Source organism: Centroberyx gerrardi, chromosome 5, assembly GCF_048128805.1.
Source record: "Centroberyx gerrardi isolate f3 chromosome 5, fCenGer3.hap1.cur.20231027, whole genome shotgun sequence".
NCBI lineage: Eukaryota > Metazoa > Chordata > Actinopteri > Beryciformes > Berycidae > Centroberyx > Centroberyx gerrardi.
Window position 1 is genome coordinate 19,676,134 of NC_136001.1, and position 16,292 is coordinate 19,692,425.

The following is a 16,292-nucleotide window of genomic DNA, read 5'->3' on the forward strand; positions in this document are numbered from 1 at the left end:
TACCTGTCAATCATGTTAGCACGTTTTTGATCCACGTCTCTCACTGCGACAAATACATTAGGCATTACAATTTAAACCAAAATGAATTTTATTTATCTTGTGTGTGGATCTATTAAACCTTAAATACCATACAATGGATAGAAACACATGAGCCCTTTGTAACTGAAGCATAGTTTTGTTTTAATCCAAGATACTTATGTGTTGCCTCAAAAAGACAACGTTGCTCTTGAATCAAATTTATACAAAATACCTGTTGTACATCATTATTCTCAATTTGTAAAGCAAACATTGCATTCCATTAGTGGGATCAAAACAGTTCTGAGCTTCATACTACAGCGGCCTCATCACTTTTTAATTTGCATTTTTGAAAATGCAATCTCATCCAAGTGGAGAATAAAATGATGGCTGTCAGAGTCATTATAATCTTTTGCCCTTTAATTGGACAGAGAGCATCCATATAATGAAGGAGGCCAGATTTAAAAGAAACATCTAGCCTTTCGCCTGCTTAAGAAACCATAAGCATTTGCATCAGAGAAGAAGAATATTGTGCCTGACTTGACTAAATACTCAGTCCATAGCCACTGTAACAGGCACAGCGGTTTCAAGATCCCGCGACCCAGAGTTTTGTAGCTCGCGGCGAATCTCTGCAGAGATCTGAGGGTGTGTTTGTATCTTGAGCAGCTCCAGCAGTGCGGCCTTCTGTTCGGAGGCCAGGTCGGCCTTGTAGCGCTGGGCCAGAGTAAGCAAACTCTGATGCCACAGCACAGGAAGGACACGTTTCTCACTGCGGAAGGACAGGAAGTGAGCCACCAAGGCATCCAGGACACGGAATGGTAGGGCGTATTTCTTGTCAAGCAGGAGACGCAGGAAGATGCTGTTGGCGCCATTGTACTCCGTCTCTGCCAATTTGAGCATCGCAGCACTGAAAAACAAGAATGTGATAAATTTTGGAGCCCTTGCACTTTCTTTCCAAGCATTAACAAACATGCAGTTATTTCTGAAAATGACAACTATTGGTTTTACTTCTCTGCAGAACTACACAATAAAAGGCCCTCAAGGACAACTGGCTAGACATTAGATCTAACCGACTGCTGATATTTGAAATCTAACAGTGAGTTAGCGAAAGGCAAGGCTTCCTCTCCTCCCCCCTTACCTGGAGTGCAGCACAGGGATTGAGCACTTTGTGAGTATGCTGCCGATGATGATGGCCTCCCTGAGAGTGCATGTCCCAGATTCACAGAGTGGGATCAGTATGCCTAGGTGAGAGAGGGAGCACAAAACATCAGATCAATGATACTTTATTGAAAATGTTCACATAACAACGCACAAAGAGATCCATTGTTATGACTAATGATTGCATAATAAATTGTCCCATCACAAAACAACAACAAAAAATAACATGAAGTGCAACTGTACTGCTGAGGGTTAGAAAGGAAAATTGAAAACCTGAATAATCAGCCAGAGGTGATGCATAAGCACATTTGACAAAAAATACCTGATTCAATATAAGCTAGGCCTGTTTGATTTTCTACTAACAGCCTACATTCAACAAAAAGGGTGTTGAGAAATTAATTTACCAATTGTTACTGCACAACCACTGTGTAGTTGTAGAACTGAAATGATAATCTGTGGTGGGCTTTTGATTAGGTTTACTTCTATGCTCTATTCATTTTGCTTTAACATTGCTCCACATTATACACAACCCTACCTCCTAATAGGAGGACATGCATTTTTTGTAAAAGCATTGAGGTATTGTTTCAGAGCCTACAGTGCCTCTATCATATGAAATATGCATTCAAAATTAACTCCTTTGCTTCATCAATCAATTTCATTAGTTAAATATTGAATTTCTTCTGTGAATTAAATCAATCATAATAATCAAAAATAATGGAAAATGCACACCCCTACTGGTAAATCAGCTCCCTTATTCACATGTATTTATAAGCAACACTGCCACTAAGTGGTGTTGTCTTACACTAGCAGTTTTCAAACTATGGGACGTATCGACCACAGGATGTTTGGGGAAAAGAGCCCAGAGAGACGGACAATTTGTGAACAAACTGGACTGGAAAATGAGAAATAATTTTCACTGATGACAATCATTAGCCAAAATGAATTCTAGATAGATGGGAGTTGATTTGACCGCCTCAATTACTGTGCTACCAGAACCAATGCTGTTAAATTAGCCTCTGGACACTGGCCAATCTTCTTTCAATGTCCCAATGTCCCAGCTCAGAACACAATTTCTGAACTCAATACTGAAATTAGAAACCTAAAATTAGAAACCTCAATACTGAGGCCCAGAAAGCTTGTATTTTCCATTTTGTAACTGTCTGTCAAATATTTATATCTATCAAGTCAATATCTATCCTATCATACACTGGGCAGAAGGCCGGGAAATACCCATGACACAGATATACAGACAATCAATCACATTCACAGATGAGGGCAATTTACAATCCCCAGTCCATCTGACTTTGGACAGTGGGAGGAAACTGGAAAACCTGCAGATGGTGAAATGAAACTACACAATTGGTTATTGATTGGTGATTGATTATTTATCTACTTATTACTTACCACCATTTGTTGTCTGTAGCCTCTTTATTCAGAAAAGATTCAATGAGTTTACGAACGCAAGACTAATGTCTGAATTCTCCCCATTAACATAGTAAGTTTCTGGCTCACCTTTAAACCACGCCCCTGGTTTGAACAAGGCCTTCTTGAGCGCATTGTAAAGATGAAAGTTGAGTCGCTTGTACTCTGCAATATCATCCCGTATTCTGGGCAGCAGCACCAAGTTGTAAAAACGCTGGGCCATTCGCTCTTTCAGATTGGATGAGAAGATTCTACACCAAAAACACAACGTATTACCTTACACGTATTATACCAATGCTGAGATATCCAGTGTAAATATAATGATAATTATCTTAATGTAAAATCACACCCAAAACAACTGTAGACTAACCTTGTTGCCTGGTACATGGCAGCTGCAGTCCAGGTTTCAGGTTCAGTCAAATACAGAACCTGCTCCCAGTTTGACAGTGCTGGGATGATTTTGAAAGCCTTTGGCAACTTCCCACTGCGGTATTTTGACAGAACCTGAAATAAAAGAGCAGAAATTACAAACATTTTGCCTGATTGTCCACTTGCTGAAATCACTTTTTGCAACGTGCACTGCGTAGGCGGTATGCGCTCTTAAGGCCACTCAGAGACCAAAGAGCCCTGCGCTCATACACCAGGCAGTACGGTAGAAGTCACACATGCATGAGCCAGCTCTAATGTTGGTGCGCAGGGAGTTAGATTGCAGACTCTCAATCGGGAGACCAGGGACGCTTTCACAAAATGCAATGTTGCACGGCTGTTTGACTCTTAGTCTTGTTAAAGTCAACGTAGTTTCACTCAGTCCAATCATACATACCCCCTGCCCCCCCACCTTCCACTGGAGCACCTAGGAAGCGCTACCACACTTGTTAGTAGTAGATAAAATATTCACTCATCTAAACATCTACATTTTGGGACAATTGACATATCTCACCTTGTTGACACCTTTGTACACCTCTATGATCCTTGGGTCTAGTTGGGGCATCGGTCGCCCTGACACCTCTGACATCACTGTTCCCACCTCAGTCTGCTTCTCTGTAATCTTCTCCATAATAATGTCTGCTAAGGTTCGTCTACAAGAAACAGAAAAAAAGGACTAACGATAAGAACTGAGCACACACAGTACAACATGCAAAAAAATGTGCTGTGTGTAAGGGTACGGTCAGGATTATGCTACGCCTTGCCTCATTGGAGGATTCCTATTCATGAACATCTCAATGGCCTTCTCGTCGTCGGGGTCAACCACTACTTCGGTTTCACAGCCAGCATCCCCGTCACCAGTACCAGCTTCTCCCAGCGCTGGCCACTCCTCATCTGAGTCTGCATCCTGGGTATCAGACCCTAAAATTTGATAACATGACAAAGACAGTCAGTCACAGAGTAGCATATTAGCCCGCACAAAACTAGCCTGGATGGATTTGTGTGATGTGTCATGGTTTTTCACCTGCTAGTGTTCGTTGGTCAAATATTCCTGAGCTTTTATTCAGAAGACAAAAATTCCTAACCAGTGCCATGGAAGCAGTAATTTTCATGTACTCATGGCTGTGATTTCTTGCACTGATTCCTGTAGAGTAGCTGTTATGAAGCTGACGGTGTGCAGAGCAAAGTCAGTTGAATGAAATGAAGGAATATCTGCTCACAATCCACAGAAGGTAAAGGCTGTGATAGATACTGTAATATTAAGTAGTGTGTATGATGGATGTTATGTGTGTGCGGAAAACTGCATCAAATTACTCACTTAAGTGTGTAGCTTCCCATGGACTGTATCCTCATAGTCTAATTAGGTGTAATGGGTGTCCCTGTGATGGGCTAGCACAGGTCCCGTTCTGTCTTGTATGGAGGAAACATCACTCCAGACTCCTTCAATGCTGCTTTGCTTATCAGCCAATGTACAAACCTTGTATAACATAACTTAAGACATTTTACGAATCTTTAGAGTCCTCTGGTAAATGATCCACCAAGCAGCATTCAACTTTTCTTGGCTCACACTGTTTGCTACAGTGTATTTAGAAGATTGTGGTAATAACAAGTGAACCAGTTGTTAAAGTTGACATTTAATTAAGTGCTGCTTGGATCAGATGCATGCCGAATAGAAGGATAGACCCTAACGCTTCAGAAAACAACAGATCAGAAGCCATGTCCTACGATGTGTGTAGTTTTGCAGATAAGCAAGGCCGCATTAAATTGGCAGATTGTTTAATTGAGTTTGTTGTGAGAGAACGGCACGTATCGGGGCCATGGCTGAACAATAGTCTCTGATAATGTGAGCAACAGCTTCAAGAGGTGTATTACTCCACGATGAGATAGCTAGTGGTGTTAGGGGTAACTAACTGTAACACTGTAGGGTTTAGCTGTCATTACCAAGAACTGTGACTGGAGGTTTCTTCGTCTCTGGTGCCAAGCCATACTCTGTCTGAAGCTCCTCTTGCTGAATCCGTGCCTGTTCCAGAATCTTCCGCGACAGACGTTCGTCTACGTACGTGTCCTCGTCCTCTTCCCGGTCGTCTCTGCTCTTCACCCGGCCATGTCCTCGGACCAGGTCCCCTTGCAGGATTTGGTCAGCCAACGCAACCATTCCTCCACTCTTCTCGCCACCGCCTCCACCTTTCGCTCTTTTCACTTTCGGCATTACTGCAGCTTTTACAAAGTGAGTAAAATGTATGTAGTTCTTGTTGGCATGTGTGAGCTAAAGTCTAGCTTTTCCGAATTCAGTAAACACACCGCAGTAGGCGATGGTTACTTAGCACGTGCAAACGTTCAGCATGGGGGAAGTGACGTAATTTAGGTCATGTGGCACTCAAATTATTTGCCAGGGCAAGAATACACATGCTTAATAATATTCGTTATTTGTGTTTCCATGAGCATTTGAGTTTCGCCACAGTATCTGAATATCAAGTACGGCGAATTATTAGCAATGCTTCATGTATTTTTTATTCCTATTACCGGAAGACAATTATTCTTTCACCCGGAAGAAGTTACAGGAACCGTCTAGTCTGAAATAAATACGGTAACTGGCGGCGAAAATCAATGGGGGTTACTTGGTGAGGTTAATCTCTTGATTGTTTAATGTTTCACGATTTAACATTTGTCCTGTCCACTTAAAGAACATTATATCACATTCCTGCCATCTTGCCTTAACCACTATAATATAACATACTATATTACTACTAGGGAAGAATGCATCGCTCTGCTTCATACGCATTATGCTCTGTAGCAAACAAAGCAAGTAGCCGAAACTGCTTTCATAGTAGCTGATAAGCAGAATTCAATATGCCTTCTCAGTTATGCTATACTGCTCTGCTGAGTACGTTGATGTTTTATATTTGTACCGTATGATGCTGTGCTTTGTGTGTCCTCCAGTGTGTGCCAGGTGCCTGTTGCAGAGGGAAAGAGTGTGCAGCAGACAGTGGACATCCTGCACAAGAAACTGGAGCAGCTGGGTGCTGTGAAGCAGGGGAGCTTCTGCGTAGACTGTGAGACGTACCATGCCACAGGAAATGTCAGCGGTAATGCATAGTTCCCCACTGTTTCTTTGATGTATCACTATTGTCTTGATCCTTGCAAACATGCATACCAGTTTTCTGACAATGTTAGAAGCTGCTAAACTTCTACTGCAGTTACAGCAGTATTACCCTGTCTGTGTTGCCTGTCTGTTACAGGCCAGCCTTCCAAGCTCCTGTATGTGATGCACAACTCTGAGACGCCCCTGAGCTGCCTCGGCCTTTTCGAAGGCGGACCCTGCCTCACAGCCGATGGGAACTTTGACGTTCTCATGGTGAAGCTAAAAAGTCACTTCCAGAATGCCAAGGGGCACAAGGTGGAGTGCCGTGGCTCAAGATACCGCTACTGTGACTTCCTGGTAAAAGTCGGTACGGTGACAATGAGCTCCAGCGCCAGAGGGATAACAGTAGAGGTATGTATTTAGTCTGATGATGAATGAATGCACATGAGGAGGAGTGGAGACATTAAACCTTTCCCACTGTCTCCGTGGTTACCTTACCTGTGGTGTTACAGCCCTTGGTGTGTTTCCTCAGGTGGAGTACTGTCCCTGTGTGGTTCCAGGGGACTGCTGGAACCTAATGAAGGAGTTCATGCAAACCTTCCTGGGCCCCAGTGTCCCTGAGCTGCCATCTGTGTTTGCCACCAAGCCTGAGGGGCTTTATGCACCAGCAGACTGTGTTGACACCATGACTCAGTACCTAGAGTTGTTCAACAAACTCAGAAAACTGCAGATCCCAGGAAGCAATGTGCGCTGAAGTCTCAGTGGCAATCTAGAGAACTTTTAATGTTTGTATTGTTGCTTCTCGATTCTGGTCCTATGGATCAACAAGGTATCCAGGCATTTATTACAGCCCATGATTTATATTTCTATTTTTGGAGAGTAAACACATTACACCCTCCCATTAGATAGGAGTACCTTGCTTAAAAAAAGACAATGTGGCGACAACAACAGTAGCCCAAAATTCATGCATGTTTCTGACCGGACTGTGATACTCCTTTTGTAATTACATACACACATTTATAGAAGTGTCTCACCCCATAATACTGGTTGTTCTCTTGGTGTGGTTGTGATAGAAACCTAAACTGGAATCTATCAACAGATGTTACAACAGAAACAATGTTGAAAGTATAAAGCCTTATAATTGATAGTTTTGCTGTTTTTTTTTTAATCTTGTGGTTATTATTGTCAAGTGGAGAGAGGGTGTCTAAAACATAAAACATGACTTTTGTGTAATTTAATGAATAAAGCTTTGAACAAGAAACTCTTTATTGTAGCACATTCGTGGAAGTACAATAAACAACTGAATCTTTTCATCCAGTGATTCTGTGTGTGTCATAGTGTTGCAAAAACGAATGAAAGGTATTTACAACAAAATCAATGATTAGAGGTGTTATTGTTCCATGTGGCCATGGTGGGTGGATGGACCATACACGGCAGATAACAGCGATGTATTTAGGTCCTGCAGCCCGCTGAGCGTCCACCCTGCTGCCTGTTGTTCCGCCATTCCGCCAATGAGAGTCTCGCGCACAGTCTCAGTCCAATGAGAAGGGTTTCGGGTCAGAGTGAGAGTTCGGTTGTTCAATCTGAGTGAGGACAACAATCGGCTCGGAGTGCACCGTGCAAACGATGGTGGGGATGGTAACGTTAGCTATCTTTTCCAGTATCAGATGTTATAAATGTATGGACATCAATGTTGCTAGTATTATGGTAAATTGCATTAACCGGTTTCTTGTGATGATTGTCACCGGGGAGTTTTTTGTTCGCTTTAACAGCGCAATTAGCTAGCGAGCTAAGCTATATAACGTTAGTTAGCGACCAACAACACTAACGCTAACTTCGATTGTCCTCAGCAAACGCGTTAGCCATGTAGCTAGCTGGCTATTGTGGCAAGCTAATAACATTAACGTTAGCTCATTGGTGGCAAGCGGGTCTTGTATTTTTAATAAAGTATTTTATCAGGCAAGTCACACAATATATGATAGGCCAGCCCTCTGCAGTGGCGCTGTAACGTTAGCTAGCGGATAGCGATGTTAGCTAACTTAACGCTTGCAGGGCTGCCTCAAACCAACAAAGTTGTTGAATGTTCCTAGAGAGTGGCTCTCTGACTGTTCTTTGTTCTGACTGAAAATGGTGATGGTGGGGTAGCTTAGCATAGCATCAGCAACCAGCCAGACTGAGCCAGAAATCTGGCATTAAAAAATGGACAAAGATAGTTAAAGTAACGTTGACATTAAACATCAGCGTCAAATAATAGACATTGTTAACGTTAGCTGCAGTGTGAATAGCGCAACATAACGTTATACAATTTAGATATGCAACAATAAAATAGTTACACCGGCTTGCAAGTTAACATTGTCTTCTAAATAGAAATCTAGTTTGCAAAGTAGTGGATGTTGTAAAATATAACAGGCAGACATAAGATAGAAGAATGGCCTACTCGGTACTGCGACCACAGACCAGCAGGGAATACAATTAGTTACATCAATCAGCCACAGAATTTAAATGAAATTTGGCCGCAAAAGAACTTTAGATAATGTTGCCATGGAAATGAGAATAGATACACTGTTGTGTTACCATGGCAAAGGCATGGTTTCACTGAACATTCCACTAACCCTGCTAAACTTCAAACATTAACTGTCCAAACATGAAATCATGCTTATTCCTATGGCCACATAACAAAATTCTATGGCTATCTAGTCAGCTCAAAAGAAATTACTATATTTTATCAGAAGTACTCTATATGTGTACTCTAATTCTATGGCATGTAAATTAAGCCTACTGAATGACTGGCTCCATTTGTTTATAGTAAACTCCATCAGTTATGGAACTGAGAGAGAATTGATCTCATCCCGTAGATCTGATGTATCAAACAATTTGCTCCAAATGTCAAATTTTTATCAAGGGACAGAAACTTTTCCCAAACAGCATATATCAACCTACTCCATTATACTAATTTCTTAAGTCAAAAGTAATATCTCTGTTGAACTGTGAAAACCCACCTTTTTTTTTTTTTTAAGTTTATGTTTGCAATCACATCCAGTTTTCGAGGTCTGGTTTGGCTTTTAATAAATCTTTGGATTATTCACACAACAGCAATTCTGGATGGACTTCCATTTAAGACTTTACAAAAGTCCACATCAGAAAACCTAAAATTGGATAGACTTTTAATTACTTAAGAATTTCTGTTGGTGCCACTTGTTCATCTGGGTGAATTATTATTATTATTATTATTGTTATTATTATTATTGTTTAAACTAGAAAATGCAGAAAGTCTGAACCTTTGCATGTTGTCACCACCCCAAAGAATCTATTAATACCTTAAACAAGTGGGTACCTTGAAAAGTGGATATGTCAGTTTAAGTGAGAACTTATTAAAAGGACTTTCTGTTCTCAACTAACGTGCATTTGAAGTCAGAAAGACTGGATATCCTGGAAATGGAGAGATGGGTAGGTCCATGTTGACCTATCATCTCCCCGTTTCCCTTATTTTTATTGCTGTATTGCTTGTAGATTATTGTCATTTTTGCTGTCAGTGTTGTTAAACAAGCTATATGCTGTTGACTTAATTTTATCCCTGTTTCTTAGGATGTTCCTGTGAATGCCTGTGGTGACGGTGGGCATGGGTGATCAAGCTGAATGTTGCCGTTAAGTTCTTTGCAGACGTAGTGATGTATTGTCCCAAATCTGATCAAGCAAACAATTTGTACAGTAAGTATACCTGTCAGTTCTCTGTCAGCATCTATACAGTACAATGTGTGTATGCTCAGCACTTTGAATACCAATAATTGTAAAATGTGCAAGGGCTTTATGCTGTGCCTTTAGAATATGTTTACCGGTATCTGTATTAGTTTTTGGAATCCTTTTGACACTGTAGGTTTACTAGTTTTACCAAAGGTGAAATCTAGCATCGGTTTTTTAGAGCCACTCAGCAAGAGTAAACCAGTCTTTCTATTTATTCTCCAGTAAGATTCTGATGTTTTCCCCCCCCGTACATCTTATTTCAGAATGAGTTGCTGCTTGGCTCTGGGACGTGCGTCCTACTACTGAGGCCACATGTGTATCTGGAGAGATGGATCGTTGTAAGCACGTGGGGCGCCTTCGTCTTGGCCACGACCATTCCATACTCAATCCACAAAAATGGCGCTGTGTGGACTGCAGCACCACCGATTCAGTGTGGGCCTGCCTCAAGTGCTCCCATGTGGCCTGTGGACGTTTCATGGAGGAGCACTCACTGAAACACTTTCAGGAGTCATGCCACCCACTGGCTATGGAGGTGCGGGAGCTGGATGTGTTCTGTTTTGCCTGTGGAGACTATGTACTCAATGACAATGCAGAGGGAGACCTCAAACTCCTCAGAGGGGCCCTCTCTACTGTTCGCAGCCCAGGTCGACGCTCACTACGCTCCTCTGCAGGGGGGGAGTGGGTTGGAGAAGGTGGGCCCCAGCCTGCCATGCAGTTGGCCTCACGGCACAGGAGGAAAGCACTCCTGGGGAAGATGCTTCGCAGGTGGATGAGCAAACATCAGGACGTGCAAGATGAGCGTGAGCAGAAGCTAGAGGAAGAAAAGGAGGAAGTTAGACGACAAAAGAAGGAAGTGAAAAAGAGACTCATGGAAGAGCTTGGCAGTGTTCCTCCCAGAAAGAGTGCTAGGCTCCTTACTCAGGCGCCACGTTCAACCATCACACTCATTCCTCGTAAATTTCGTGACCCTCCAGAACGCCTACCTCCTCCTCCCAAGAAGCCTCCCCTTCTTACCCTGTCCCGTAAGGCCCCTCAGAACGGCAGAGCTGGTAAACTGAGGAGGTACTACTCCTCTCATTCGGCAACGCGCCGGAGACTTGCCCCAGGTGTCACTGGTCTGCGCAACTTGGGGAACACATGCTACATGAACTCTATATTGCAGGTGCTGAGCCACCTGCAGAAATTCAGGGAGTGTTTTCTCACTTTGGACCTGTGTGAGACTGAGGAGCTGCTGGCCAAGACCAATCACTCCCAGGGAGTGAAGGATGTGGCAGGAGGTGTAGTCAGCAGCGGTAGTACAGCCCTGTCAGGATGCCCTCTTGGACGCATGGGGAAGGCAGGCTGTATGGATTTGCCAATGGGCAAAAGAGAAAGCGCCCCCCCTTCCCTGCATGCTGCAGAGCTGGTCCAGCCCAAGGAGCCTCGCTGCTCTACCCGCCAGCAGATGTCTCTGTGCCATGAGTTGCATACACTTTTCAGGGTCATGTGGTCCGGCCGGTGGTCTTTGGTGTCTCCCTTCGCCATGCTGCACTCTGTGTGGAACCTGATCCCAGCTTTCCGTGGGTACGACCAGCAGGATGCCCAGGAGTTCCTGTGTGAGCTGCTGGACAAGGTGCAACAGGAGCTGGAGACAGAGGGATCCAAACGCAGGATAGTCATCCCCATCACCCAGAGGAAACTTTCCAAGCAAGTGCTAAAGGTTCTCAACACCATCTTTCATGGGCAGCTACTCAGTCAGGTGAGACTTTCCACACATATCCACTGCACTTTGATTTAGTTGGACTTTAAATATTCCATGGCTAGTGCATTTTGTCTTTAGCAAAAAGGGATGTTGTTTTTGTGACCCTTGTTTTGTCTCAATATTGTTTTGTTTTTGGAGATCCAACAAGATTAATAACCTAAATCTAAGATGTGAATTCATCAAACATCACAACTATCCATTACTGCAGTGAGTCATGATCTGTCCTTGATAATGTGAAACCTTTGTTTTCTTTTCCTCCCTGTGTGTTTTATAGGTGACATGTCTGTCCTGTAAGCACAAGTCCAACACGGTTGAGCCATTCTGGGATCTGTCTTTGGAGTTTCCAGAGCGTTATCACAGCATAGACAAAGGCTCAGGCTCTACGGCTTACCAGCGCAGCTGTACCCTCACCGAGATGCTGGCCAAGTTTACGGAGACGGAGGCCCTTGAAGGCAGCATCTATGCCTGCAACCACTGTAACAGTTAGTACAGTGCTAAATGCAATGCAAATCTAAAATATCAGGTTTTGAATACATGGTAGAATTTTTAATTTCCTGTCTATTAAGATAGGCCTACTACAGCAGCAATCTGATTTCTTGAATTAATATCTGCTCACCCTTGAAAAAAAAATGTTTTATCTTAATTTAAGTCTTGAATACAGTTTAAAAAGTATTAATGTCTGAAATAAAGCTTTCTTAATAGTACTGGTCTTAAAACTGTCTACAACATTCTACATACTCATGCAAATGAAGTTCAGTCAAACAAGGATGTAGGACTTTCACTGTGGAAAGAGATTAGTGCTAGCGGAGATTGAATTTGAATTGCGTGAATTTGAATTTATCATGCTCGTATTGAACTAATGGATTTTTAAAAAATGGACGGACGGTTGTGTGTCTCAGAAAACACGCCACAGGGGACTTTAATTCCCTGAGTGTCGGCTGGGAGACAGTCGCCACCTGTAAGACTGCCAACAGTGGGCTAACGCTCTTCACTTAGCCAACCATAAGCCATGTGGCATTATGCCCTGCTCATCTCCTCAGTCGGTGATTGAGAGTAGAGAGAGAACAGTGGCTTGTGGTTGGCTAAGTGAAGTGTGTTAGCCCACTGTTGGCAGCCTTGGAGGACGCGACGTCTTGAAAACTAGGCTGGGGCTGTTTCTGTATCTCTTTGCAAAGCCTGACATCCACAATACGCCTCTGAATTCATCTGCAGAATAACTTACCATTTCATTGTCTTATGATCTGTCAGAAAGAAGACGGAAAACATCCCACAAACCCTTAGTACTGTCAGAGGCATGTAAGCAGCTTCTGATCTACCGTTTACCTCAGGTTCTACGGCTGCACCTCAAACGCTTCAGGCAAGTTTCTCAACAGGCTGTCAACAAACTGGAGTTTGATCATTTACCACACTTTGAGAACCCCAGAGTCATTAAACTATACCTTTGTTTGTCCTTGGTTTGTTTTAGCTGAAATCAGAACATTAATTTTATGATGGGGCTAATAACTCATTTTGACACTAACTCGTCTCTGTTCTGTGGCAGATGGTCGGGACGGAACCATAGGGAGAAGATCGGCGTCCACGTGGCCTTTGACCAGATTCTGAACATCAAACCTTACTGCTGCACAGGCTCAGGTCACTCTGTCCATAGAGGGGGCTACACCTACGACCTGTCTGCTGTAGTTATGCATCATGGTAAAGGCTTTGGCTCAGGGCACTATACCGCATACTGCTACAATACAGAAGGAGGTGAGGAACGCTGGACATTTTGAAACTAACCCGTAGTGTCTGTGATTCAGTGTGTGTGTGTGTGTGTGTGTACTGTCACGTGTAACATTTGTTTTTTGTCTCTGCATCCTCAGGTTTCTGGGTCCACTGTAATGACTCTGAGATGAACGTTTGCAGTGTGGAGGAAGTGTGCAACACTCAGGCCTATATTCTCTTCTATACCCAGAGGTCTGCCTAGGCCCCTCTCTCTGTGATGTCGACCTGAACGTGATCGCCTAGGGCCGCATTTATGAAAATGTTCTTCGACCTTTTCCTAGATTTGATTAAACAACCACTTAAGAGAATTTACTAAAAAAAGATGATAACAATGAGGGCAGTAGGACAGCCACAGTACTGTTCAAGACGTAACGTTACTGGTAAAGTCCTGTATTGACGGGATGCCAGAAGATTAACGGCACGAGCAGCACAACGTCAGGACGCTCCGTTGTCAAACTGTTGGAAGGAAATACAAACCACTATACAACGGGCTGTAGCTTTACTGTTTTGACGAAAATGTGGAATTGTACAGACGGACGGAGAGATTAGCCCACCGTATTTTCAAGCTGCAGCAACTCCGGCGGTTAAACGTAATTTCCGGGAAATGACAACAGTGGAATTTAACAGTATTGCCAGTATTGTGTGAATGGTAGCATTACGTTACAAAGGCGGAAAGGCATGTCCTGTGTGAACAACAGAAACTGCTAAATTTAAAACAGAAATTTTACGGGTTTCATGTGTGAAAGGGGCTAAGGTCTAACAAAAAATATTAGCATAATCCAGATGAGAAAAGCAATGAAAATCATGGCATACCTACCCTTTGGCACGTTAATAAAGGTTTGCTCTCTGTTACTAAAACAAAGGAAATCAGCTGCTGGTGTAGGACAACTTTGGCTTATATTTGGATGTAAGTAAAATAGGAAAAAAGGCATCTAAAGAAGAACCTTTTGATAAATGAGGCCTCCGGTGTCTCAGCCAAGGACTTGGACCAACATAATGGTCTATGGCCTGAAGACTGTGGGAGCAGGTCCAACTCTCCTCTCAGCCTGTGGCGCACCAAGTTGTGTGTCCAGGCTTTTAAAAACAATCAGGCTCATGTCTGTTGAGTCTGGAAACAACCAGGCGCTAGAGAACATTTTACATTGAAAGGCAACATTGGTTCTGGAGTTCAGAACATTTTATCCCCCAAAGGGATCGCAATAATGTTGGTAAATGATTGAGTGTGCGTTTTATATGTAACTGTACATCTGATCCCAATGCACTACATTTTATAAGAGGTAATGTGCATCTTTAAACATCATTGCATAGTTCCACTTGAATGAAAACAACCATTTCGGATAAGGATGGGAGCTTTACTATGGCTTGCTAAATTTAGCGATAGTACAGACTGCACTCCAGAATCCATGTTGCCTCCTGTCCGGCTTTTTTAATTATTGTGAAATGTCAGCCACGGACATTTTAGTACTCATCCCTGTGTCGTTTGTATTTCATCATGTCCTCTCCTCAATTGTACTGCTGTGACTGGATACTGTGTCTTAGGCTTGAGGCCTTGGTCTGGACTGTCATGATGAACAGGAATCAATTTTTTGTAGACATTCTATGTTTCACTTCCATGAAAATAAGCAAAAAGTCTGAGTTTCAGACGCTTTATTGATGGAAAGCTGCACTTTTGAGGAGGGGCTGACGTTGTTGGTCCTATCTTTGTGATTGTTCATCTTTTAGCTCTTTTATCTTCTTTCCATGGCAGCTCCCCCCAGTTTAACGGTTAGACCAGTCTGGGCCCAGGTTGGAGTAACCGCCTGTCAGCACCTCTGTTCTAACCGCAGGAGATCAAAAATGAGCAAAAGGGCAGACTGCGATATTGAAGAATGTGTTTTTGGGAGACTTGGGGTACCCATTTTATTCGAGTTGAGCACCTGAAAGCAATATATTGTACATCTTACATCTTGACAGGAAATTAAGATAAAATCAGGAATTCTTCTGCTTGTTTTTTTTTTCTACTCTGCTGTTTCTATCAAGGTCTTTAGAATTTGCTAGGTAATCAAGAAAAACTGTTGCTGTGTTTGATATGAGTCAAATGCAAAATTCATTTGTGAACTATGTAAAAGTTGGAACAATCTAATGACGATGAATGTCTTACTTTTTAGTGGTCAGGTATGGCCTTGCCACTGGGTCTGATCCCTTTGAGTTTTGTCTTGTACTGTAAGAATACCTGTCATAAATGTAATGGTCATATGGGTTTTGCCTGACAGTAATTATTAAAAAGACAAAACAAAATGGAAATATGTGCTTGTGTACACTTTTCTGGGCACTAGCTTCTCTGAGCCATTGCCGTTGTAATTGTATCTAAGACTGTAATCAAGCTAGTAATTGGTGTGCTGTATGAATTCAGCAACATCCTTATCTAAAGATTATTTTCTGGCATGTTTTGCTTCATTAGACAGTTTCCAATGGAGAATGTCAGGAAAGATGGGGGCAGTATGATGTCACAAAGGTCATCAGCCAGATTCACACTACACTGACAGAGTAAACGGTATGTAGCTTCACTCATTAAGCCTCCACAATGCCTGCAGCATCTGTGTTAAATAACATTTTAGTAGGTTACCTAAATATTTATCTCAAACTGCATAAACAGAACCAGGAACAAAGTGTTATCAGTCATCTTGTCACAAATTTAGCACCACAACTGAGACTGATGTAGTAAAGTAGAACTGAAATAATCCGCAGGATTAGTAGATGGATACCCAGTTGAGCTGAAGTTTCCTATTAATTCCACTTCGCTAAGCCTTTATTAAAGATTTGAAACCCAGAATAAATGTAATCTGGTCCAAATCAAGATACTGGTGATGAGAGAGCTTCATAAATATAAATAACCTCTGCAGTCCATGCAATGGACAGTTTTTATTATTTTTCATTGACGTACCATAATGAGGCTTTTTTATGTTT

At 42.5% G+C, this 16,292-nt stretch overlaps 3 protein-coding genes across 5 annotated transcripts; 2 read left to right on the top strand and 1 right to left on the bottom strand.

Annotated features, from left to right (window-relative positions):
• Positions 1–97: 97 nt before the first annotated feature.
• On the bottom strand, positions 98–5,357 carry bysl (bystin-like). The gene is made up of 7 exons (XM_071925913.2): positions 4,963–5,357; positions 3,786–3,942; positions 3,536–3,674; positions 2,966–3,099; positions 2,686–2,846; positions 1,154–1,256; positions 98–922 (listed from the first exon to the last, which is right to left on the bottom strand). Exons 1-7 carry the CDS (start codon positions 5,228–5,230, stop codon positions 568–570), a joined length of 1,317 nt encoding a protein of 438 aa, XP_071782014.2. The 5' UTR covers positions 5,231–5,357; the 3' UTR covers positions 98–567.
• A 198-nt stretch (positions 5,358–5,555) lies between these two features.
• On the top strand, positions 5,556–7,413 carry med20 (mediator complex subunit 20). The gene is made up of 4 exons (XM_071925940.2): positions 5,556–5,642; positions 5,962–6,107; positions 6,261–6,514; positions 6,636–7,413. The coding sequence occupies exons 1-4, from the start codon at positions 5,629–5,631 to the stop codon at positions 6,855–6,857; spliced, it is 636 nt and encodes a 211-aa protein (XP_071782041.1). The 5' UTR covers positions 5,556–5,628; the 3' UTR covers positions 6,858–7,413.
• Positions 7,414–7,615: 202 nt separating this feature from the next.
• Positions 7,616–15,629, top strand: usp49 (ubiquitin specific peptidase 49). Of its 3 annotated transcripts, XM_078283828.1 has the most exons (7): positions 7,616–7,741; positions 9,689–9,811; positions 10,108–11,582; positions 11,860–12,067; positions 12,834–12,942; positions 13,126–13,331; positions 13,445–15,629. In XM_078283828.1, the coding sequence occupies exons 3-7, from the start codon at positions 10,173–10,175 to the stop codon at positions 13,546–13,548; spliced, it is 2,037 nt and encodes a 678-aa protein (XP_078139954.1). In that variant the 5' UTR covers positions 7,616–7,741; positions 9,689–9,811; positions 10,108–10,172; the 3' UTR covers positions 13,549–15,629. The 3 variants fall into 3 exon arrangements, with proteins under 3 accessions (XP_078139954.1, XP_078139952.1, XP_078139953.1); XM_078283826.1 differs by lacking the exon at positions 13,445–15,629 and having other exon boundaries at positions 7,654–7,732; positions 12,834–13,133; XM_078283827.1 differs by lacking the exon at positions 13,445–15,629 and having other exon boundaries at positions 7,734–7,810; positions 12,834–13,133.
• Positions 15,630–16,292: the final 663 nt, after the last annotated feature.